General features: G+C 39.6%; 1 protein-coding gene, 2 long non-coding RNA genes and 2 other non-coding genes across 5 annotated transcripts; 2 read left to right on the top strand and 3 right to left on the bottom strand.

Annotated features, from left to right (window-relative positions):
• Positions 1-295: 295 nt before the first annotated feature.
• On the bottom strand, positions 296-427 carry LOC130727117 (small nucleolar RNA snoR86). Its single transcript, XR_009015154.1, has one exon. It is a non-coding gene; the product is annotated as a small nucleolar RNA snoR86 (small nucleolar RNA).
• A 2863-nt stretch (positions 428-3290) lies between these two features.
• LOC130727131 (small nucleolar RNA snoR100) lies at positions 3291-3402 on the bottom strand. Its single transcript, XR_009015167.1, has one exon. It is a non-coding gene; the product is annotated as a small nucleolar RNA snoR100 (small nucleolar RNA).
• A 2034-nt stretch (positions 3403-5436) lies between these two features.
• On the bottom strand, positions 5437-6726 carry LOC130726474 (probable glutathione S-transferase parA). Its single transcript, XM_057577754.1, has 2 exons — positions 6274-6726; positions 5437-5962 (listed from the first exon to the last, which is right to left on the bottom strand). The coding sequence occupies exons 1-2, from the start codon at positions 6589-6591 to the stop codon at positions 5618-5620; spliced, it is 663 nt and encodes a 220-aa protein (XP_057433737.1). The 5' UTR covers positions 6592-6726; the 3' UTR covers positions 5437-5617.
• Positions 6727-13079: 6353 nt separating this feature from the next.
• Positions 13080-15125, top strand: LOC130726218 (uncharacterized). The gene is made up of 3 exons (XR_009014746.1): positions 13080-13243; positions 14044-14079; positions 14853-15125. It is a non-coding gene; the product is annotated as an uncharacterized LOC130726218 (long non-coding RNA).
• Positions 15126-20872: 5747 nt separating this feature from the next.
• LOC130726533 (uncharacterized) lies at positions 20873-22731 on the top strand. The gene is made up of 3 exons (XR_009014882.1): positions 20873-20942; positions 21743-21778; positions 22550-22731. It is a non-coding gene; the product is annotated as an uncharacterized LOC130726533 (long non-coding RNA).
• Positions 22732-24488: the final 1757 nt, after the last annotated feature.

Raw genomic sequence — 24488 nt, 5'->3', positions numbered from 1 at the left:
AATTAGGAATATAAAATATAATGGTGAGGCTCATTGATCTTTTGTCAATCAGATAAGCCTCACCAGTCACCACCATATTCTATTCTTATTCCTAATCAAGTGCATATTTTCATCCATTCTAAACTCAAAGTCTGGTATTAGAGTTACATTCAGTTATATATGAGCATAAGTACATAACATTCTAAAACCATTTTAATCTTTTTTTTAAATCTTACTAATTCATGAAATAGATCCATTATCAGAAATAAAAGATTTCAGAAATATCAAACAGAGAAAAATAATGAAACGTGTTAAAAATGTAGCGATTTGTTCGAGACCATCGTCAAAACGACGTGAATCAACTTGATAGGCACGGAGAATCGCAATGGTGATTAATTTTGCCAACCTTCAAGGCAAGGTGCGTTATTTTTTATTGACGCTCTTGCTCTGCAAATTGGCTTTCATTTTCTATGTGAAAGAAATTATAATGAATAACAAGTAAAACACAAACAAAAAGAGAACCAGAAGAACAAGAATCGAAATTATTAGTCACAAGCCCAAAGAAGCCAAAGTTCAAAATTAGAAGCAGAAGCCTCAAAAATAAAGATAGGGGGGCATATGTGTAACTGATTACCACTCCACCAAGTCTAGTACAAAACCGCATTATACACTATTTCAATTGTTGATTTCTGAAAACCTTTTTCTACATAATTTAAAGGCTTAATAGCTCTATCAGTACCTCACTCATCACTATTTTGCACTTTTAGTCCCAATAAAAAAATTTAGAATTTTTGAACCTCCACATTGCTTAATTCTTTGCAAAAGTGATCCCAATTTGGGACTAAAACAGTAAAAGTGTAAATATAAAATACTAATTTTATTAATATTTTTTAGAGGGACCAAAATGTAAAATTGTGATAAGTAAGGCATCAAAAGAGATATTAAACCTAATTAAGTTCAAAGGGAACATTTGGTAAAAGGAAACTTTGAACATTCCCAATAAATAATGCCAAGAATGTAAATTTCTCATGTTTGTTATAAGTTTTAGAAAAATTATTCCCAAGAATCATGGACTAGATGAGCATTTTATGGAAGTTATTTTCCACAAACATTTCATTTTATTTCAATTTTTATTTTTTAATTAATTAAAATTTAAAAATATGCCCAGGACCTGAATTTATTAACCAAACACATTTTATTCCGGTTCTACTATTCCTGAAAAACCTCATACCCGAAAACAATTTTTGATAGGGTAAATAGCCAAGTTGGTCCCTGAATGTGCCAGCCGCCTTCAAGTTGGTCCCTAAACTTCTAAAATGCCTCCCGTGGTCCCTGAATGTGGCAAAACACATTCATGCTAGTCCCCGACGTTAAAAAAATGAGACTGCCGTTAACGGAAGTCGGACCTGGAATTTTATTTTCCATCAATGAGGGCTGATGTGGAAATTATTTAGTTTCCCCCAAAAAAATGAAACTCACAGGACACGTGTCAGAGACTTATAGGCATAAATGGTGGTCAAATTGGTCTCTGTCACCTTAATTAACTTAAGATAAAATTAAACAACTAACCTTCATCTTGCTTATAAAAAAAAAAAAGCCAACCTTCATCTTCTTCCTCCTCCCTCAACCTTCATCTTCTTCCTCCCAACTCCTTCAAAATTAGAAACCCAACACCATTGAAGCCCCACCAAACACCACCACTACCACCACCAAAACCCCTCTCTCACCCAACACCACCACCACCATCGAAACCCTCTTCCACCAACACCAACCTCCCTCAACCTTCATCTTCTTCCACCAAATCAAATCTCAGATTCGGAGGCTCCAAATCCAGCTACTCCACTAGATGCGAGATTTCGACAAAGGTGGAGACTTTGCATCTGCATCTGGGTTGTCCAGTTTCGCATCTAGTTGAGAACTGAGAGGGGTTTTGCAAGGAGAAGTGGGTGGGGTGGAGAAAGGTTTTGGATTGAGTGAGAGGAAAGAGTTTATGGGAAGTAGGAAAGTTGAGAACTTTGAGATTGCAATAAGAAGAAGATGGGGTTTTGAAGAGAAAAAATCTGAACAAGATGCGAACAAAATCTGAAAATCTGAACAAGATGGGTTGAAAACTCTCATTGTGAAAATTAACTCATTGTTGAAGTTTACTGGGTTCAATTTGTCATGAAGTTCGAAGCTTTTTGGATCTGAATGCTATTATTACCACTTTTTCTTTCAGAGGGTTGTGCAAGGATGCTCTGGATGCATTTAGGTTGACGTTTAATAGAGGAATGACACCAAACTCTGTTACCCTTTCCAGTATGTTACCAGTATTAGGAGAATTTGGATTTTTTAAGTCAGGAATGGAAGTCCGTGCATTTACTTTGAGGATGGGTATTGAGTTTGATATTTTTATTGCTAATTCTATGATAGATATATTCAAATTGTGGATGCATAAACCTTACTCAGAATGTCTTTAATATTTCTGTCAGGGATGAAGTTTCCTACAATATACTAATAATTGGCTGTTTTGAAACAAGTGAATGTTTTGAGTCTCTAAGTTTGTTTTCAGAAATGATACTCGCGGGCATGAGTCTCTGGGTTTGATTTTCAATAGAAGAAGATGAACAAAAATAAATTTAACATTAGAAAAAAATTAGGGGTTTTAATTTTATTTTTTCTTGAATTAGAAATTTTTCTGGGTTTCTGAGTTTCAAATTTAAACTTTAAGATGAAGAAGATAATAGAGGTTGAAAATGATTAGGGATGAAGATGACAAAATTATGATAGAAATTCACTTTTTTTTTACATTGGGGACTGTTTGCTACATTCAGGGACTAATTTGACGTATAAATTTTTTTCCCAACATTCTAGTTCCACGTAGGCATTCCACGTAAGTAAAAAAATTACAAAAAAAAGATTCAGTTAACGGCAGTCTCATTTTTTAATGTCAAGGACTAGCTTGACTAGCGTGAATGTGTTTTGCCACATTCAGGGACCACGGGAGGCATTTTAGAAGTTTAGGGACCAACTTAAAAGCGGCTGACACATTTAGGGACCAACTTGACTATTTACCCATTTTTGATAACTTGTAACAAACGCCTTCCAAAATTAAGGGCATAGGAAGCTTCAGGAAGTTAACGATTTTTGCCGGTTTATAGTACTATACTACTATGACGTTTTCAATAAAAAATTTGATCCAATATATTTATTTTATTCAAGTCAATGATATTGCAAAAGGAACCTTCATCAAGTTAATAGATCTGTAATCCCGATCAATTAATCCTTAAATTTCACAGAAAAATGTTTAAAAAATGAGGATTTAAAGGAAAGAATGTAGGTCGCAACCAGGCCCTCAAATCAATTCAGGAATCAGAGAGAGCAGACATGTTGACCCAAGCGCTAAATCAATTTCCGTTCACATAACCATGCGTTCCTTCATTACTAATCCAGAGCATCGGCTTATTGTGAACGGATTCAAATCTCATACCAAATTTCATCATTCATAAACAAACAAACAAACAAAAATCACAATAGTTAAACGAGAATTGAAAAAACTAAGAAGCTATAACAGAATCTCCGAGAGGAAAATAGTTTGAAACGAGAACATAGCCGCTAATGCTTCTACTGTATTCACGAGGTTTGAGTACACATGCGAATGGAGAGGGTATTTATAAAAGGGGAGAGAGGCGTTTAGGGTTTTGCCTGCTTCTTCTGGTGGGTGAATTCGTCAATTTTGTTATGGGCTTAGACCGTTTAGAAACTTTGGCCCAAAAGTAATTAAAAAAAACTAAGGCCCCGTTTGGATAAACAGCTTAATTAAGCGCTTATGGTCATAAGCGCTTATGACATAAGCGCTTATTCATAAGCTATTTTTAAAAATTTATTGAAATAAATTAAAAATAAGCTGTGTATAAGCATAAGCTGTTTTTCATAAGCTATCCTGAGTAGCTTATGAAAATAAGCTGAAAATAGCTTATGGCATACCATAAGTTGTTTGCATAAACTCTCCCAAACACTGGCATAAGAGCTTATGCTGTCAGATAAGCTCAAATAAGTTCTTCCAAACTGGGCCTAAATAATGGACTCTCTGTAAGGTCTTCATTGTAAAAAAGAGAACGGATTGCTTTTTACTTTTTTTTTTTGATAGTACCAATTTTTTATATTAGGGTGTTACATTTGCTTTTGAAAGATGCTTATTTTAATTCAAAGAGATAAAATGGAATATTAACACTGTCCAGAAAGTCAGTTTGACACATTGGTGATCTTTGAAATTTTGGATCTCTGTAGGTGTTAGTTTGCTGATTGACGGTAAATGTTTAATTTTAATGGTTTAATCTGTAATGCATTGTAATTTTAGTCCTTGAGTATAGTTTCACTGATGTAAGTGTCTCTTGTAAGCTTGCTTGTAAGTGTCGCTGGGCATCCTTTGATTATCAATCTAAGATCCTTTGACCAATAAAAAAATTCAAAGAGATGACATTGAAGTCAACATATCAGCATTTATAAGAGAAAAAGCTTCCGGTAGAAACCTCCTCTAATTAGGGTGTTACTTTTAAAAGTGGGCTATTTTTTCTGTTTTCGCCGGATTTGTTTTGAAACGGATTGCTTGCAACTATTCCAAAGGTGGAAGAAGCCCCGGATTTGTTTGATGTAATGACTTTGTCTTTTGTTCGACGTTCTGGTAACTTGGTTGCGGATTTTCTTGCTAGGAGGGTCTCTACTTATGCCGGTTTGGTATGGGTGGAGGAAGTCCCCACCAATGCTCTTCCGTTTGTTTCTATGGATTATTTGGCGTCTATACCGGTTCAAGTTTATTTAATTCGAAGTCTAAAAAAGAAAAAGAAAACTATGATCTAAAAAAATAAGGCTTAAATATGTTGGACACCCTCTTTAATTGAATAATTTTCACAAAATATAATCCACGTCAGCATCGTTTGTAGAATCATCAAAAATTAAACGGAACCTCACGGCAGGGGCTTATCCCTATATATTATTTTCACATTAGGGGCTTATTCCACCCAAAATTTGTTGCAGGGGCCTTAACCAAAGGACCCCTATTTTAGAGGGACCTCCAACATATTTAAGCCAAAAAATAATAATGATTCATTATTTTATTTGGAAGCATTTGTATTTATTATGTTAAGGGTGTGTTTATTTTAAATTAAAACATAATGATTTTTAATATTCTAACCAAAGTTTTTTTTTGAGAAGTATGAGACTTGGGCCCAAAACAGGGAAGACGGTTACAAAAAGACTCCAATCACATGTTGAGCAAAATTGTGTTTTTTTTTACAGGGAGGTTACATTGACAAAAATGTAAATCATACAAACACAATCTAAATCATACATAAATTTTTAAGATAAACTAAAGTAATTCAAAAAGTCATTAAAAGTAGTCATGGAATAAAGACTCCAATCACATGTTGAGCAAAATTCAAATTGTGCAATATTTTTTGTAGAAGCCAAATAAATATATTGATAAGAAGTATGACAGAAACTTCGGCCCAGGGAAGACGGTTACATAGACATAGTAAGAACATGTTTTATGTGGGAAAAACAAAACAAAACAAAACATGCAAATTTTACATTATTGAGATTACACTCATAATGTATTATTCTCCACGGAACACAGAGTTTGCTTCATCAGCAGCAATCTTTACTCAAGTCCATTTCTCTGTTTATATTGCAGGGCAAACTCATAGATCTTGTGAGGGTGAGGGAGTGCCTTCCTCACACTCTCTTTTTCAATGCACCTCTTGACCCAAGCCACAAGCTTGGGACACTCTTCCTCTATGCTCAGTTTCCCACATGTCTCGTACGTGTAAAACCAGCTGGTGAACGGAACAAGAGCCACATCCACATACCCAAAGTTATCACCACCAAAATATGGCTTGTCTCCAAGCTCTCCTTCCAAAATCTTCAAGCATTCAATAAATTTCTTCTTGCCCTCTTCTTGATCTTCACCTTTTCCTGTCCACACTCTCTTTCCAATGCTGTATACCTACAATTACATCATGTTAGAGAAGATCAGAAGAATGATGAAATGTGCAAATTGTGGACAAGAAGCATATGTAGGATGTGATCAAACTTTTGAAATACTCACATTTTAGTCCATATGGTGCAGAATTTAAACCACCATAAGATTAACTTCACATATTTCAGTGATGGTTTGGGGCTTTGGGCCAAAATTTATGATTTTTTTTAGGAACCAAATTCAATTCACACCTATTTTACGGTACTAAAAACACATTTAACCCTAACATATATACTAATTAAATTCGTAACAATATACATAGTAAAAAGATATCTTACATTTTTATCAATGTAATCTCCCCAAAACCTGGCTTGAGATCGCTTGTAAGGGTCAGCTGGTAGAAGGGAAGGTTTGTGGTTCCAAGCTTCATCAATGTACTCAACGATGTTGAGTGATTCACATATGGGTTTTCCATTATGAATCAAAACAGGGATCATTTTGTGAACTGGGTTCATCTCTAAAAGCAGAGAGCTTTTAGCTTGAAAATCTTCTTGCTTGCACTCGTATGAGATGCCCTTCTCTGCCAAAGCGATTTTCACCCTCATTCCATAAGAACTTGGCCAGAAATCCAACAGAACCACCTTGTTCTCTGCCATTTGCCTTGGATTAATTTTGATGAGAAACTTATAAGATTGTTTAGCTGATTTTGATCTTTGTAGGTTTGGGGTATTTATAGTTGTGCATTGCTTGTTTGGCAAACAATAAAACGTGGAAGTGTTATATCACAGATGGCGTCAATGATCATGTTGGACTTGGGATCTAGCTTTGTTGTGCTCCTTGTTCCCTTATTTTTTTTCCTTTTTTATTTCTTTGAATGCAGAGTGATAGCTATCCAATAATTGTACAATATTTAATGCTTCTTTTATGGAATTGGAGCACACTTGAAAATGTGAAAAGAATAACCACCCAAAATGTGAAAGGAACAAATTCAGATAAATTTTAAATAAACCTATTAGAAATCAAATTTGACACGGATGTCGACGTAGTAGAAGAGTAAGTATGAAGTGAAAGTTAATTGGGGTGTCAAATCGATAGATATACATGGGTTACGGATATCCCTGACGCATAGATTTAGATTTCTCTCATTTTGTCTCTGTCTTTTTCTTTTCTTATCCTCAAGAACACTTATGAATCTGGTTTGGAAATGTGGTTGGTCTCACTTAAGGGAGGATCAGCATCTCTTGCCTAAGAATAAAGATTGAGGTACACCTAAAGGGCGTGCATCATTTGAGAGAGATAGGCAGGGTCGCAGATAGCATAAGGTCATACAGGCACATGCCTAAGGCCCCTATAAAAAATAGGCTGGCTTAAATGCATCTGGTGCCCCTGATGTTTCAGGTTCGAGCAAATGACACCCTTCATCTATTTTTGTCAACGTTTGTACCCTCGATGAAACAAAATAGTGTAACGAGTACCCTTCCGTCAGTTCAACGTTAAAAAACTAACGGAGGTGATGACGTGGCTTTTTTTTTTAAATTTTTTGGACCTACCACGTTTTGAAAGTTGAAAAAAAGGGTGGGGGAGATTCGAACCTAGGACCTATAAGTGGCAAAACCCACCCCTAACCAGTTGAGCTACACAAACAATTGATATATTAAGCAACACAATTTTATTTATATCATTTATCCATTTGATGTTAGTTTTTTTGCAATTGCTACTCAGTTTGAATACCCAAAATGAAAGGATCTGAGTTTGAGAAATCTTCATAGAAGAAAACACAATTCAGGTGGCTTTCAACCCACATGCTGATACTAACAACATCATTAGCATCTAGCTCATGTGTAGAACGATAGATTACCCTTCTTCTTCTTCACCTTTTCACCTTTATTCAACAACCAACACTTTATTCTCTATTTAATATTGAAGTTTGGAGTCCAAAAATGAGTTCTGTAGGTCAAAACTTACCAAAACGCAATTCTGGAGATTTTCCGGCGAAGTGTCGCCGGCAAGGATGGTGGCCCGCGTCGGAGATGTCGCCGGGGGGGAAAAGTGTAATGGTTCTCCATCCTTTCGTGGCCAGGAACACGGTGGTGGCATCCGTTTCTCCAATTTCTCAACGGTTTTCCAGGAAATCGCAGTTACAGGTCGGATGGTTCGTCGGTGAACGACCAGATCGCGGCCGTGAGACGTCCAAGAGGCATTTCTGGTCGTTCCTCTTCACTTGGGTAGACGGGAATGATGATTTTGTGGGGTTTTTTAGCCGATTCAAGTGCAACGAATATGGTGTTGGTGGCGGTCTCGCCGGAGACGAATGAAGAAGATGAACTCACAGTGGTGGTGGTGGTGGTCGGCCACTGGCGGAAGTGGGGGTAACTCCAAGCCCAAATCTGATCTTGGGTTGAGGAGGACAAAGCTTGGGTAAGTTTCATGGTGTTGTCCTTTGAAGGAGAAGAAACTTTGGAAGGAACACGGTGACGGTGGTGATAAGGTGAAGAAGAAGACACAACCAAGAGAAGGAAAACATGAAGAGGAGAGGGAAAGGGGAAATGGCAGCGTGAAAGGGAAAGGAAAAGGGAGAAGAACTGTGTTGGTGAGAAGAAAATGACGAAATAAAGATATAAATAAAATTGTATTGCATTATATATCAATTCTTTGTGTAGCTCAACTGGTTAGGGTTGTGTTTTGCCACTTATAGATCCTGAGTTCGAATCCCCCCACCCTCTCCTTTTTCCTCTCCCTCTTTTTAAAATTTTAAATGTAATTTCCACATAAAAATAAATAAAAAAGCCACGTCAGCACCTTCCGTTAGTTTTTTAACGTTGAACTGACGGAGGGGTACTCACTACACTATTTTGTTTCATCGAGGGTACAAACGTCGACAAAAATAGATGGAGAGTATCATTTGCATGAACCTGAAACATCAGGGGCACCAAATGCATTTAAGCCTAAAAAATAAATTTTTACTACCTATATATAGATCCCAAGTAGTTGCAGTATACCCACTTGCCCAGCTCCAAGTCCTATTCTAACAAAAAAAACCGAACATATGTTTAAGCTTTTCACGGGAAACACCAAAACAAAAGAAAAGAGATGGAAAATTATAATGTATAGATTTCGACCAAAATAAAAAACAAAGTTAACAATAAAAAAATTTACATGTTCAACTATTATTAAAAAAAAATTATTTTGTTTCAGCTATATCTAAAAATATTAGAAACCTCTCTCAACCAAAATGTATGGGACCCACCAATATTTTTCTTTTCCTCGGTCCAAACATACAAAGAGTCAATTTTCCTTCCATAACTCACATTTTCCTTTTTTTCTATTTATTTTCTCTCTATCCAAATAAAGTGTAATATATTCATACGTTAACTAAGGAACCGTTTGATATGCTATATAATATAAAGTTTGATAATATTAGGTTTGAGAGGATAATGCCTGTGAAAAAAAGCTAATATTATACAAATTTGATCATACATTGTATGACTTGTCATATTATTTAAATTGATACAATCATATGTTTGGTGGAGGGTGGTGGCGATGATGGTGGTGATATATATATATGGCAGTGATGGCGTCAACACTGTGGGGTGGTAGTTGTGGCGGTAGTGGTGGTGGTGGTGGAGGATAATGGATGCGATTGTGAAGGGTGGTGGAATTGGCTATGGTGGTGGTGGCAGTATTGTTGTAGGGCATACGACAATGGTGGTGGCAGTGGCGAAGGGTGGTGGTTGTAGCGGTAGTGTAAGGCCCAAGTTTTTAAACTTATGCCAAGTAAATAAAATCCTATTCACGATTAGGGTTGATGTATCGTGAAGGGAAACCTGAACTAGAGTTTACCAAATGAAATAAATGTATGAAGGAGAAAGTTCAGGAAAAGTCTGAGGATCGTATTGAAGTCGATAAAAGGTATAGCACGATCGATATACGCTTAAACCTAGGTCAGAAACCCTAGTAAATAGCTAGTTTTCACTTATAGGCACGATGGAAATTAATTCCAAAAATCTTCAGAGAAATGTTAGAACTTCTCTTTTTCCATATATGATAATCGTTTCGAGGCGAAACTCTAGGATCTACGAACGTCCGATTCCAATCATCGGAAGTTTGCCGAAACCGAAACCCTGGTATTTCAAAACCCTAGAATCACCCGACAATGAAGACTTTTTCTATTCGGAACATCAAATGAAGATTCCACACGCGTACACCCATTTCTCTTGATGATTTCAATCTTTCTTCAGAAGGAAGTTTTCTATTCCGACATTCGATGCAAAAAGCAACTTATCGGGTAAAATAGTTTTACACCGACTTTGCATTAGTTACCAAAAATACAAGGAGACCTCATTTTAGTTTTGGAATTCTTTCGCCAAAACATATCTTAGAATTCATGGAGAATGAAGCCGGAAAAATCAGATTCGCGAAACTTTCATTTTACCGCGTTTTGCCATCCTCTATATATAGCAAGAAAGGTGAGAAAAATCACAAAAACTCCTCCATTCCTCTCCCAAATCCGCGAGCTCCATTGAAGAGGAAGGAAGAAGAGCTTTTCTTCATTTCTTGCTTGATCGTCGATTAATCAGTTGCTACTTCAAGGTTTCGAGGTATAGTCGCTAATCCTTACCTCTGATCGCTTTTTCCATAGCTTTTCTCTAGACTTTTCTGAGCTGATAGTTTTGAGGTTTTTGCAAAACTATCCTGAATATTTCATTTTTGATTCTAAACATCTTCCTTACGTGCCCAAGATCACTTCTGTCGGATTAGTTTTTCCGTTATGTCGCCGAAATTCCGCCGGAATCAATTTATGCCTCAAATACCCATTTTTGGAGTAAAGCTTCGTTATTTGGGCTGAAAACTATCGCCTTAGCTTAGTGCTAGTAGGATTAGTTGTCATAAACGTCGTTGGTGACGTCCCCATCCAATTTGTTTTTCGAAATTTCAGTTTTGAAATTCTGAGATAAAAATAGTGACCAAAATACCCCTGCGACAGTTTTTGATCCGATAATTTTTCCGAGTTTAGAATACCCTTAGTTACGGCTAATGATAGCATAGGAACCAAGTTTGATCGAAGAAAAATCGAGCCCCACAATTACCAAAAGTGGCCGAGCCCTTTAAGGGGGGAGGAGGAAAATTTCCTTTTCCGAAAACTTGTCCTTTCGCGCTAGATTATCGTACCTCGGAGTATATACTACTTCGTGTAACCTTATTAAGTATTGATAGCTTAGTTTCCGATAGATTCTGATAGTATTCTGTGGTTTTACTTTAAAGGTGCTTTTGAGGAATTTCCTGAGGAGCAACGCTTTGCTTGTGAGGAAGAGTTCGAAGATCACTCTTGAGAACCTACAGGTGAGGGCTTCTCACTGAATCTCTAGTTAATGCTTAGGGTCGATGCTTTCGACATTGATTTACTGTTTATGCACTTGGTTGTGTTTGATTGGAAAAATGTTTTCTGAGGCTTCGGCTGACAATGTAGATGATTCATCTACTGAATGTTTTTGAGAGTGAATTTCATGTTAAGTGCTAAGTGGGTAATTTAGGATGTGTGATGCATGCCTTATATGCTAAGTGCTACGTGGTTATTGCATAATATGTTGATATATGACATGTTGGTTGATTGTGCTGAGTTAATTATGCTTTTACACTGAAATTTGAGTTTCTGAGTAGTGAGAATAGCGGGCAGGTCATGCCGATTTTATTTTGAGAGTTTTGAGAAAGTTTGATAGGACGAATGAGATTCGGGCCTTGTTATGGTGTTTATGGATCGAGACATTCTCTGGAGTCAGTTGGGGATTAGGAGATCCCGAGAACTTATAAGATTTTTGCGATAAGACTAAAAGGATATTATTTTGTAAAGAAAACTCATAAGACATTAAACAACCTCTAAATCTTCAAATAATGATAACAAACTCGAAAGGAAGCTTAAGATGCAAATCTTAGTTTTTGGAAAACGAGAAGTGTCGTCGGATCCAAGTGTTGAGGAGTATTGAGTATGTTGATGCTCTTGTGCTGTTGGAGCAGCTGTGTTGTTGGGCTATCCGGGGGATAAGTCCGGGAAATTGATAGTTTCCGAGTATGTTGATACTCTTGCTCGTTGAGCAGTTTTGACCATCGGATTGAGATGAGTCAGATGATTTGGAGATCATCATGAGCTATGTGTTGTTGTGAAGATGTGTCTTTTGTCGCAGAATCGACTGTTACCTTAGAGTAAGCTTTTAGAGACTTTAATTTAACTAGAACACGTGGCGACGTGTCGAGTGAGATTCAGAGACGTTGATTGACTAATCATCCTGCATTCATGCAACATTAATGAGGTATTAACACAGGACGTACTCTGGACCTCGTCGGTTTCCAAAATGGTCATAAGACCCGGAATGCCATGTAAGAGCGTTTGTAGACGACTCTTGTAGCAGACCGAAATGGCAGACCTACGGGTTACGGCTGATCTGACTACCTTTGTGTGGTGTAAGAGGCACGCGGGCAGAAATTGTAAGACCTGGATTTTCAGAACAAGCTAATTTCCGACTCACGCGTAGAATCAGTGTAAGCGTGACAGGAGTTTGATATTTGAGAAAGATTAATGAAGAAGAAAGTTCAGGAATTGCTTGAGAAATGTTGCGTAGTCATTTTAGGAATTAGAGCGAGTCGTCTGCACACCCGCCTTATGGCAAGCGTGTCCAGAATAGGCTAATTTCGCTTTAGAGCAACGTTTTAAGTGAGATTTCGAATCCTTGGAAAATTTAAAGATTTTCTTTATTTTTCCTTCGACCAGCGTTTCATTTCGGAACTCTAGACTGTACGCACGATAGTATTCACTTTTCGGAAGTCCGACGACGCTAATTTCCTTGCTTCGAAACCCTAGATTCGAGCGATGGATGAAGACTTTTTCTATTCGGGACTTCTAACGAAGTTTCCGTCCGCATTGCCAGATTTGTTTCGACATTTCCAATCTTTCTTCAGAAGGAAGTTTTGTCGTCTGAGCATCACAGCAAAAAGTAGTTTTTCGGGACAGATTAACTTACACCGCCTTTGGGATTTTAGATATCGTTTTTCCCAAATCATAGATAATTGTTTTGAGTTCTGGAATTCTGACGCCAGAATCTCTCTTAGAATTCCTCGGTGGACGTGCTGCAAAAATCGGAATCGCGAAATTTTCATTTTCCCGCGATTTCACCTGCCTATAAATAGCTCGAAAAAGCAAAATCTCTTCATTCTCACCCATTCAAGGCCGCGAGCAAGGAGAGAGGAGGAGAGGAGAAATTTTCACGAAAACTTGACCAATCTTCGTGCAGTTCGTCCCTACTTCTAGGTATCGAGGTAACTAGCATGAATCCTACCTCTGTTTACTGTTTCTGTTGCGTTTCTGAAGTCGTTTCTGTGCTCACAGTTTTGAGCTTTTTCTAAAATTGTCCGATTTCCTTGATTTCTTGGTTGGGTTATGTTCCTTATGTTCCCATGAGTCTAAAACCTCTGTCAGTAATCGCCGATTGCGATTCAGTTGTCCAAGATCTGAAAAATTGATTCAAAACCCCATTAGTCGCACATTTCGAAACTTTATTGTCGAAAAGCTGTAATCTGACTTCGTGCCTTTAGGATTTGTTGTCACGGATGTCATGAGGATCAATGCTGTCAAATTTGTTTTCCGAACTGATAACTTTGAAGTTTTGAGCCTTTATTTTGGACCAAAATGCCCCTGGATAGTCGTATTTCGACCCGATTGTCCGAAAATTGTTCCGACAATTTCTTTGCCTTAGTTTTACCCTAAAACTACCTTGTGAATTGATTTAGATCGAAGAAAAAGTTCGAAAACCCTATTTTCCATAGTGGCCGAAACCTAATTGCTTGGGTACCGTGTCCAAAAATAATTTTTGGGTCTCTATGACCTGAGCCATTGCGTAGCTCTTTCAATTGTCGAAATTTTGGCGCCGGTTTCGTGTCATTCTGAGTTCTGTAGCTCGAGTTATGCTCGTTTTAGCGAACGAAGTCTCCGTTGTCAATTTGTGCCTAAATAGGAACTCTGAAGCTTTAGAGGCTTTCTTTACGATTTCGATTAGTATTAGTAGATCGTGTTGCTCCTAGTGAAGCTTGTGTTGATGATTGTGTTTTCTTTGTTCTAGGTTCGCAATTTCCATGCCCAACTTCTACTCACGAAGGTAAGGGTAACTCGGTTTTAGAGCGTCTTTGAGTCTTGCATGCTTTTATCGCACTGCCTGTGTTTGAGATGAAGATGTTTATATTGATTGGCAGATGATTATGATTATTATGCTGAATTTGGAAAATGTTTTCTGAGAGGCTTCGGCCGTTTACTGGTTTCTGTCGTTACTGCTTCCTAGTGGATGAAACATGTGGTTACTTTGGATTCGTCCTTGGGTGGGCTTTGTTATTGTCTGACTTGGCATATAGGGCTTGAGTCAAGTGGCGATGAGGAGGTGTGTCCTATCATTGTCCCATCTTGCGAGGTGCTAAGTGGCGATCAGGAGGTGTGTCCTATGATTGTCCCGTCTTGTGTGACGTTAAGTGGCGATTAGGAGGTGTGTCCTATGATTGTCCCGTCATGTATGACGTTATAAGTGGCGATGAGGAGGTGTGTCCTATCATTGTCCCGTCTTGAGAGACGATATTGATCGATCCATTTTTGTTAGCAGCATATAGTTGCATTATAGGGAACTAACACCTGACCCTATGTTGTTGGATTTTCGTATTGGTTTATTGATATCTGATTTGATGTTACATTGTTGAGGTTATTATTATCTGAGTCCGATTTATGTTTAAGTTGTTGATATATGAGTTGAGTTATGTTGCTAGTTATTTACCATGCCAGGTAATTAAATTCGAACAACATGATTTTTCTCTTTTATACATGGTAATTGCATGGAGTTAACTCTTTCTATTTGCTACTTGTTGTTTGGGCGCTTAACGCTATTAGGCGATGGAGATCCTTCCGCCGAGGCATAGCTACTCGAGTTGGAGATCGAGTTGTAAGCGGTGGAGTAGAGTTATGAGAAGCAGCTTTGCTTCTCTTCTTGTGGATTATGTTGGAGTCTCTTTTACTTTATGAGAACTCTGTTATTAAAGTCTTGCTTCCGCCACTGTTAAAGTGCGCATGTTTATTCTGAACCTTACTTATGGTATTGTAAACTATTATTACTGTATATCGGGAAACAAGTTATCTAAATAAAGTTATGGTATGTTTCCAACCTTTTAGCCGAAGTGTTTAGTTGTTTTACAGAAAAAAAATTCCCTTGGTTTTTAGGGATTGCAGATTGGTCCTTAGACTTTGTTAGGTTACTAATGTGACTCCTCAGTTGAGAAATTGGGGTGTTACAATTGTGGTATCAGAGCTTTGGTCTAGAAAACCAGAGCTTTTGGGTAGAGTGCCTACTTAAGATGTTTGAACTCTGAGACCGATTGATGGGGTGTCAATCGGAGGAAGAGTGTGCTTGATTACTGTTTATATAGATTATTTTTGAAGGTTATTCGTAAGTGAATAACCTTATGCTAGTTATTGTTAATTATACATTTGATATAAGTATATACATAGTTAGTTATTATAGAACTTTGTGTTGTTCTGGCCTGAGTATCTGTTGTGGTCTTTGACTGTTCATGAAAACAGGAACAGGAGGTTTCCACAACCGATCGAGACTCAAGGTTCAGACAGCATGAATCCGATGGAGCAAGCTATTGCTAATCTGACTGCCCTTATGGCACAACAAGTTACTAACACAGCTGCAAGGGAGGAAGCTGAAGCTCAACGTGCTGCTACTGCTGCTTTGGTGGCTGCACAAAACCAAGCTGAAGAGAATGCTCGCCGTGTTCAGCGGGAGGAACGTGAATTAGCTGCTGCTCAGACCAGGGGTCTGAATGATTTCAAGCGTCAGGATCCGCCGAAGTTCTCTGGGGGCTTCGATCCGGAAGAAGCTGACTTATGGCTCCAAGAGTTGGAGAAGATTTTTACCTTCTTGCGTACAACTGCAGAGATGAAAGTTGATTATGCAACCTACCTGCTAACGGGTGAAGCTGAGTATTGGTGGCGTGGGGCTAGGGCTATGATGGAGGCTGACCATCAAGCCATCACTTGGGAGTGTTTCCGTGGAGCTTTCTTGGACAAGTACTTTCCTAGAAGTGCTAGAGCCGCTAAGGAAGCACAATTTCTGAGACTCCGTCAAGGAGGCATGACCGTTGCTGAGTATGCTGCAAAGTTGGAGTCGTTGGCTAAACACTTCCGTTACTTTAGAGGACAGATTGATGAAGGCTACATGTGTGAGCGATTCATTGAGGGGCTGTGTTATGAGCTGCAGAGGGCGGTGCAACCGCTAGGACTGAATCGCTACCAAGTGCTGGTGGAGAAGACCAAGGGGATTGAGGCCATTGATAATGCAAGGGGCAAATTCCAAGGTCTGAACAAGCCTTACCAAGGAAGTGGAGGTCCGGCTAGGACTAACCAAGGAAGAGGTGACAAGGGTAGGCATTTCCAGAAGAAGCCGTATGTTCGTCCTCAGGGTAGGGGGACAACTTCTGGGTCCTTTTATCCTACTGGTGGAAATGCAATTGCACTAAGAACCCCATCTGGGAATCGGGAGGATGTGACTTGCTTCAGGTGCAACAAAAAGGGGCACTATGCCAACCACTGTTCTGAGAGTCTTGCGGCGTGTTGGAACTGCAACAAGCCAGGCCACACTGCTGCAGAGTGCAGGATTCCTAAAGTTGAGGCTGCTGCAAATGTTGCTGGGGCTAGGAGGCCTACTGCTGGTGGAAGGGTCTACTCGATCAGTGGAACTGAAGCTGAGGAAGACGATGGTCTGATCCGCAGTACCTGCGAGATTGCGGGTAATTCCTTTATCGCGCTATTTGATTCTGGTGCTACGCATTCATTTATAGATATAGCTTGTGCGGCAAGGTTAAAGCTAGAAGTGTCAAAGCTACCGTTTGACTTGACAGTGTCTACCCCTGCATCTAAGAGTCTAGTAACTAACACTGCATGTCTGGAATGTCCTTGGATGTACCTAGATAAGAAGTTTGTAGCAAACTTAATCTGTTTACCTCTCAAGGGATTGGATGTGATCATAGGCATGGATTGGTTGTCCCACCATCATGTTCTTCTTGATTGCGCCAATAAGGTAGTTATCTTTCCCGATGCTGGACTCGCTGAGTTCCTGAACTCGTACTTTTCAAAGTTTTCTTTGAGGAAAGGAGCTTTGAGTTCTCTCATGTCTACAACCGTGGTGGAAGCTAAGGAGAATGGAGTACACGGAATTGCTGTTGTGCAAGATTTCGAGGATGTGTTCCCCGAAGACGTACCTGGAATACCTCCGGTCAGAGATATGGAGTTCACAATTGATATAGTCCCAGGCACTGGACCTATATCAATCGCACCGTATCGTATGGCACCAGCAGAACTGACTGAGCTGAAGAGTCAACTCGAAGATTTAACCAAGAAGGGGTTTATCCGACCTAGCGTTTCTCCGTGGGGAGCGCCAGTGCTGCTTGTGAAGAAGAAAGACGGAAGATCGCGACTTTGTGTGGATTATCGACAGTTGAACAAAGTCACGATAAAGAACCGTTATCCGTTGCCAAGGATTGACGATTTGATGGATCAGTTGAAGGGTGCTGCTATTTTCTCGAAGATTGACCTGAGATCGGGATATCACCAAATTAGAGTCAAGGATGAGGATATTCAAAAGACGGCGTTTAGGACACGCTATGGGCACTATGAGTACTTGGTGATGCCGTTTGGAGTTACGAATGCACCAGCTGTATTCATGGACTACATGAATAGGATCTTTCATCCATTCTTGGATCGCTTCGTTGTGGTGTTCATCGACGACATCTTGATCTACTCGAGGAATCGTGAAGAACACGAGGAACATCTACGTCAAGTATTACAAGTTCTTCGGGATAAGGTACTGTATGCTAACGCGACAAAGTGTGAATTTTGGCTCGAAGAAGTAAAATTTTTAGGACATGTCATCTCAAAGGAGGGTATTGCTGTGGATCCCAGTAAAGTGGAAGCGGTACTTGCATGGGAGCGTCCTAAGACTGTGACAGATATAAGGAGTTTCATCGGTTTAGCTGGATATTACCGACGATTCATCGAAGGTTTTGCTAAGATTGCAGGACCATTGACGAAACTCACCCGGAAGAACCAACCTTTTGCTTGGACAGAGGATTGTGAACAGAGTTTCCAAGATATGAAGAAGCGTTTGACGACCGCGCCAGTTCTGACATTACCACAAGAGAAGGAACCCTACGAGGTTTACTGCGATGCTTCGTACCAAGGTTTGGGTTGTGTGTTGATGCAACACCGAAAGGCTGTGGCTTATTCTTCAAGGCAATTGAAGATACATGAACGGAACTATCCTACGCACGATTTGGAGTTAGCGGCTGTGGTATTTGCGCTCAAGATTTGGAGGCACTATCTTTATGGGAGCACTTTCACTGTTTTTAGTGATCATAAGAGCTTGAAGTACCTGTTCGATCAGAAGGATCTGAATATGAGACAAAGGCGTTGGGTGGAATTCATCAAGGACTATGATTTCACTTTGTTGTACCACCCAGGAAAAGCAAATGTTGTAGCAGACGCACTGAGTCACCAGACAATTCATGTTTCATCGTTGATGATTAAGGAATTGGAACTTATCGAGACTTTTCGCGACCTCAGTTTGGGTATGCAAGTGACACCTGGAAAATTGAGCTTTGGGATGGTGACGATCACTAGTGATTTTCTGAACGAGATCAAGGTGAAACAACTGTTAGATGAGGAGCTGATCGAGAAACGGAACTTGATCATTTTGGGAAAAGCGCCGAATTTTGAGGTAGGAACCGACAACATTCTGCGTTGCAAAGGACGTGTCTGCGTACCATTGGACATGGAGTTGAGAAGGATGATTCTTGACGAAGGTCACAAGAGCAGATTGAGTATTCATCCGGGATCGACAAAGATGTATCAAGATCTAAAGTTGAATTTTTGGTGGCCAGGAATGAAGAAGAATGTAGCAGAGTTTGTGGCGGCATGTCTGACATGTCAGAAGGCGAAGATAGAACATCAAAAGCCTGCGGGTATGTTACAGTCACTTGATGTGCCGGAGTGGAAGTGGGACAGTATCTCTATGGATTTCGTGGTAGCTTTGCCAGCTACGAGGAAGAGATTTGATTCCATTTGGGTCATTGTGGACCGTCTGACGAAGTCAGCACATTTCATACCGGTGAAGACCACGTTCAATGTGGAGGCACTTGCAAAAGTGTATGTCGCTGAGATTGTACGACTTCATGGAGTACCATCGAGTATTGTTTCTGACAAAGATCCGAAGTTTACTTCGCATTTCTGGAAGGTGTTGCACGAGGCGCTTGGGACGAAGTTGAGGTTGAGCTCTGCCTATCACCCTCAGACGGATGGACAGACAGAGAGGACAATACAGTCATTGGAAGACTTGCTGCGAGCCTGTGTTCTGGATAGTCAAGAAAGCTGGGATGAGCTGTTGCCGTTGATCGAGTTTACTTATAACAACAGTTTTCATGCTAGTATTGGAATGGCACCTTATGAGGCTTTGTATGGGAGGAGATGTAGAACTCCTTTATGTTGGTTTCAAGATGGCGAACATCTTCTCGTTGGACCAGAATTAGTACAACAAACTACTGAGAAAGTGAAGCAAATACAAGAGAAGATGAGGACGTCACAGAGTCGACAGAAGAGTTATGCTGACACACGACGGAGAGAGTTAGAGTTTGAGGCGGGAGACCATGTGTTTCTTCGCGTGACACCAACTACCGGAGTGGGAAGAGCGATAAAGTCGAGGAAGCTGACACCGAAGTTCATTGGACCGTATCAGATTATCGAGCGAGTCGGTAAAGTAGCTTATCGGATTGCGTTGCCACCTTTTCTTTCCAAGATTCATGATGTGCTACACGTGTCACAATTGAGGAAGTATATTCCTGATCCCTCTCACATCATCAAGGAAGATGATATTCAGCTTAGAGACAACTTGTCTTTTGAAGTGGCACCAATGAGGATTGAGGAACGTAGGATCAAGCAGTTGAGGAACAAGCAGGTTCCTCTGGTAAAAGTGATTTGGAACCAAGTCACGGGCGATGCTACTTGGGAACTAGAAGAGAGGATGAAGGAACAGTATCCGGAACTCTTCACTGAGCCTTAAGTTTCGAGGACGAAACTTTCTTTTTGGGGGGTAGTATTGTAAGACCTGGATTTTCAGAACAAGCTAATTTCCGACTCACGCGTAGAATCAGTGTAAGCGTGACAGGAGTTTGATATTTGAGAAAGATTAATGAAGAAGAAAGTTCAGGAATTGCTTGAGAAATGTTGCGTAGTCATTTTAGGAATTAGAGCGAGTCGTCTGCACACCCGCCTTATGGCAAGCGTGTCCAGAATAGGCTAATTTCGCTTTAGAGCAACGTTTTAAGTGAGATTTCAAATCCTTGGAAAATTTAAAGATTTTCTTTATTTTTCCTTCGACCAGCGTTTCATTTCGGAACTCTAGACTGTACGCACGATAGTATTCACTTTTCAGAAGTCCGACGACGCTAATTTCCTTGCTTCGAAACCCTAGATTCGAGCGATGGATGAAGACTTTTTCTATTCGGGACTTCTAACGAAGTTTCCGTTCGCATTGCCAGATTTGTTTCGACATTTCCAATCTTTCTTCAGAAGGAAGTTTTGTCGTCTGAGCATCACAGCAAAAAGTAGTTTTTCGGGACAGATTAACTTACACCGCCTTTGGGATTTTAGATATCGTTTTTCCCAAATCATAGATAATTGTTTTGAGTTCTGGAATTCTGACGCCAGAATCTCTCTTAGAATTCCTCGGTGGACGTGCTGTAAAAATCGGAATCGCGAAATTTTCATTTTCCCGCGATTTCACCTGCCTATAAATAGCTCGAAAAAGCAAAATCTCTTCATTCTCACCCATTCAAGGCCGCGAGCAAGGAGAGAGGAGGAGAGGAGAAATTTTCACGAAAACTTGACCAATCTTCGTGCAGTTCGTCCCTACTTCTAGGTATCGAGGTAACTAGCATGAATCCTACCTCTGTTTACTGTTTCTGTTGCGTTTCTGAAGTCGTTTCTGTGCTCACAGTTTTGAGCTTTTTCTAATATTGTCCGATTTCCTTGATTTCTTGGTTGGGTTATGTTCCTTATGTTCCCATGAGTCTAAAACCTCTGTCAGTAATCGCCGATTGCGATTCAGTTGTCCAAGATCTGAAAAATTGATTCAAAACCCCATTAGTCGCACATTTCGAAACTTTATTGTCGAAAAGCTGTAATCTGACTTCGTGCCTTTAGGATTTGTTGTCACGGATGTCATGAGGATCAATGCTGTCAAATTTGTTTTCCGAACTGATAACTTTGAAGTTTTGAGCCTTTATTTTGGACCAAAATGCCCCTGGATAGTCGTATTTCGACCCGATTGTCCGAAAATTGTTCCGACAATTTCTTTGCCTTAGTTTTACCCTAAAACTACCTTGTGAATTGATTTAGATCGAAGAAAAAGTTCGAAAACCCTATTTTCCATAGTGGCCGAAACCTAATTGCTTGGGTACCGTGTCCAAAAATAATTTTTGGGTCTCTATGACCTGAGCCATTGCGTAGCTCTTTCAATTGTCGAAATTTTGGCGCCGGTTTCGTGTCATTCTGAGTTCTGTAGCTCGAGTTATGCTCGTTTTAGCGAACGAAGTCTCCGTTGTCAATTTGTGCCTAAATAGGAACTCTGAAGCTTTAGAGGCTTTCTTTACGATTTCGATTAGTATTAGTAGATCGTGTTGCTCCTAGTGAAGCTTGTGTTGATGATTGTGTTTTCTTTGTTCTAGGTTCGCAATTTCCATGCCCAACTTCTACTCACGAAGGTAAGGGTAACTCGGTTTTAGAGCGTCTTTGAGTCTTGCATGCTTTTATCGCACTGCCTGTGTTTGAGATGAAGATGTTTATATTGATTGGCAGATGATTATGATTATTATGCTGAATTTGGAAAATGTTTTCTGAGAGGCTTCGGCCGTTTACTGGTTTCTGTCGTTACTGCTTCCTAGTGGATGGAACATGTGGTTACTTTGGATTGGTCCTTGGGTGGGCTTTGTTATTGTCTGACTTGGCATATAGGGCTTGAGTCAAGTGGCGATGAGGAGGTGTGTCCTATCATTGTCCCATCTTGCGAGGTGCTAAGTGGCGATCAGGAGGTGTGTCCTATGATTGTCTCGTCTTGTGTGACGTTAAGTGGCGATTAGGAGGTGTGTCCTATGATTGTCCCGTCATGTATGACGTATAAGTGGCGATGAGGAGGTGTGTCCTATCATTGTCCCGTCTTGAGAGACGATATTGATCGATCCATTTTGTTAGCAGCATATAGTTGCATTATAGGGAACTAACACCTGACCCTATGTTGTTGGATTTTCGTATTGGTTTATTGATATCTGATTTGATGTTACATTGTTGAGGTTATTATTATCTGAGTCCGATTTATGTTTAAGTTGTTGATATATGAGTTGAGTTATGTTGCTAGTTATTTACCATGCCAGGTAATTAAATTCGAACAACATGATTTTTCTCTTTTATACATGGTAATTGCATGGAGTTAACCCTTTCTATTTGCTACTTGTTGTTTGGGCGCTTAACGCTATTAGGCGATGGAGATCCTTCCGCCGAGGCATAGCTACTCGAGTTGGAGATCGAGTTGTAAGCGGTGGAGTAGAGTTATGAGAAGCAGCTTTGCTTCTCTTCTTGTGGATTATGTTGGAGTCTCTTTTACTTTATGAGAACTCTGTTATTAAAGTCTTGCTTCCGCCACTGTTAAAGTGCGCATGTTTATTCTGAACCTTACTTATGGTATTGTAAATTATTATTACTGTATATCGGGAAACAAGTTATCTAAATAAAGTTATGGTATGTTTCCAACCTTTTAGCCGAAGTGTTTAGTTGTTTTACAGAAAAAAAATTCCCTTGGTTTTTAGGGATTGCAGATTGGTCCTTAGACTTTGTTAGGTTACTAATGTGACTCCTCAGTTGAGAAATTGGGGTGTTACAGAAATGGTCCCACCGTTGCTGGTGCTAGGATTGATCCGTTTGATGTCCATCCGTTTTCCGGAATGCATTTGGTTAACTAGGTTAACCGTCATATCATTTCATGCAACATAGATACTGACTTAGTTGCTGAGTGTGATTGATAATTGATAATCCTATTTGATGCATGCTAATTGTTATTACTGTCTTTTATATTCATTATGGAATATGCCACCCTAGGATGTTATCCCTAGCTATAAGCCTAAGTGGCTATTATATTATCTGTATCTATCGGTGCTATTATTTACATAATTCTTTGGAGTTGACCCTCGCGTCTTCTGTGTGTGCTTTGGCGGACTACGCCCTTTGTCAGATGTCTTTGGCGGGCTGGTTCACGACGGTTCACCCTTCGGGGGGAACTAGGGTTGAGATGCTGGAACCGGAGCGCATCGCGGTAGCGAGAGGAGGACGGATGGTGTACATAGACTAGGTCGTTCTGGATTTTGAATTCGGACGACGATCATGCTAGCATGTAGGTTTTAGTGCTGGTGTGAGCTCCTCGAGATAGGATTAGTGTAGGAGTAGAGTCTTAGCTCTGACTGTCATTTGTTTCCTTTGGGACAGGGTAGTTTCCCACCGATAGCTTTTTGTGTGGTTTCTTTACGGGAATCACAGAGAGTTGGTTGGACTTAGGAGGTCTTATTTTCAGACCATTGGGTCAGCTTATTCTCAGTTTTGAGGGATGGTGTTGCGGACACTTCACCTTTATATTTGGTTTGTACATATTGCCTACGGGCGTTACATCTTTCTCTTTTTCCGTCACTGGAGGTTACTCGTGACGAGGTTGCCACTTACAGCGGGGGCTGTAATATATATTGTGTATTAGTTCTGCTATCTCTCGCATTTGCGTTTATTTATTTTAGTCTTGTCTATATTATTATATCGAAAAAAAATATTCACGTTTTTTTCCGCATTAAGTTTCTTTTGGTTACTAAAGTGACGCCACCGAAATCGGGGTGTTACAGGTAGTGGTAGTGGCAATGATGAGAGGTGATGGCAATAGAATGGTGGTGGTGGTAGTGGAGATGACAGTTGTAAAGCTGGTGGTGAGGGTGACAGTGGAGTTGGTTGTGATCATGGCGGTGACAGCGATAGATAGGCGATGGTGGCGATGAGAATGGTGGCAACGACGACAAAGACAATGGTAGTGGAGGGTGATGACTGTGATTGTGCTAGTTGATTAAATAATTTATAGTAGCTTATATATCACAATCTTATCAGACTTATTCATCATCTATATGATGGATTAAACAATCCATTACTTTAATTTATAAGAGTAGATTGAAAGATGAGTTTGTACAATACAATGTTAGCACCAAACAATGGATAAACTCAAAATATAGTGTCTAAACTTATACTATAATGTATAGTACTATGTTTTTTTATAAGCAATAAGAATTATATTGAAATGAAGTACAAGGGGTACTTCAACCTAATACAAGTATGAACATAAGGAAAACAAGCTAAATGTAACAACATTTACAATGACAATGATCCTTCTAC

Source organism: Lotus japonicus, chromosome 6, assembly GCF_012489685.1.
Source record: "Lotus japonicus ecotype B-129 chromosome 6, LjGifu_v1.2".
NCBI classification, from domain to species: Eukaryota; Viridiplantae; Streptophyta; class Magnoliopsida; order Fabales; family Fabaceae; genus Lotus; species Lotus japonicus.
Note: the sequence above shows the minus strand (reverse complement) of the source record. Positions and strands in the feature narration are given on the sequence as shown.

What these genes read in the sequence shown, in the direction of transcription:
- LOC130726474 (XM_057577754.1), bottom strand. Translation starts at nt 6,591, where the DNA reads ATGGCAGAGAACAAGGTGGTTCTGTTGGATTTCTGGCCAAGTTCTTAT. An exon ending in GAGATTACATTGATAAAAAT is followed by an intron (nt 5,963 to 6,273) that starts GTAAGATATCTT and finishes ATGTAATTGTAG; the next exon opens with GTATACAGCATTGGAAAGAG.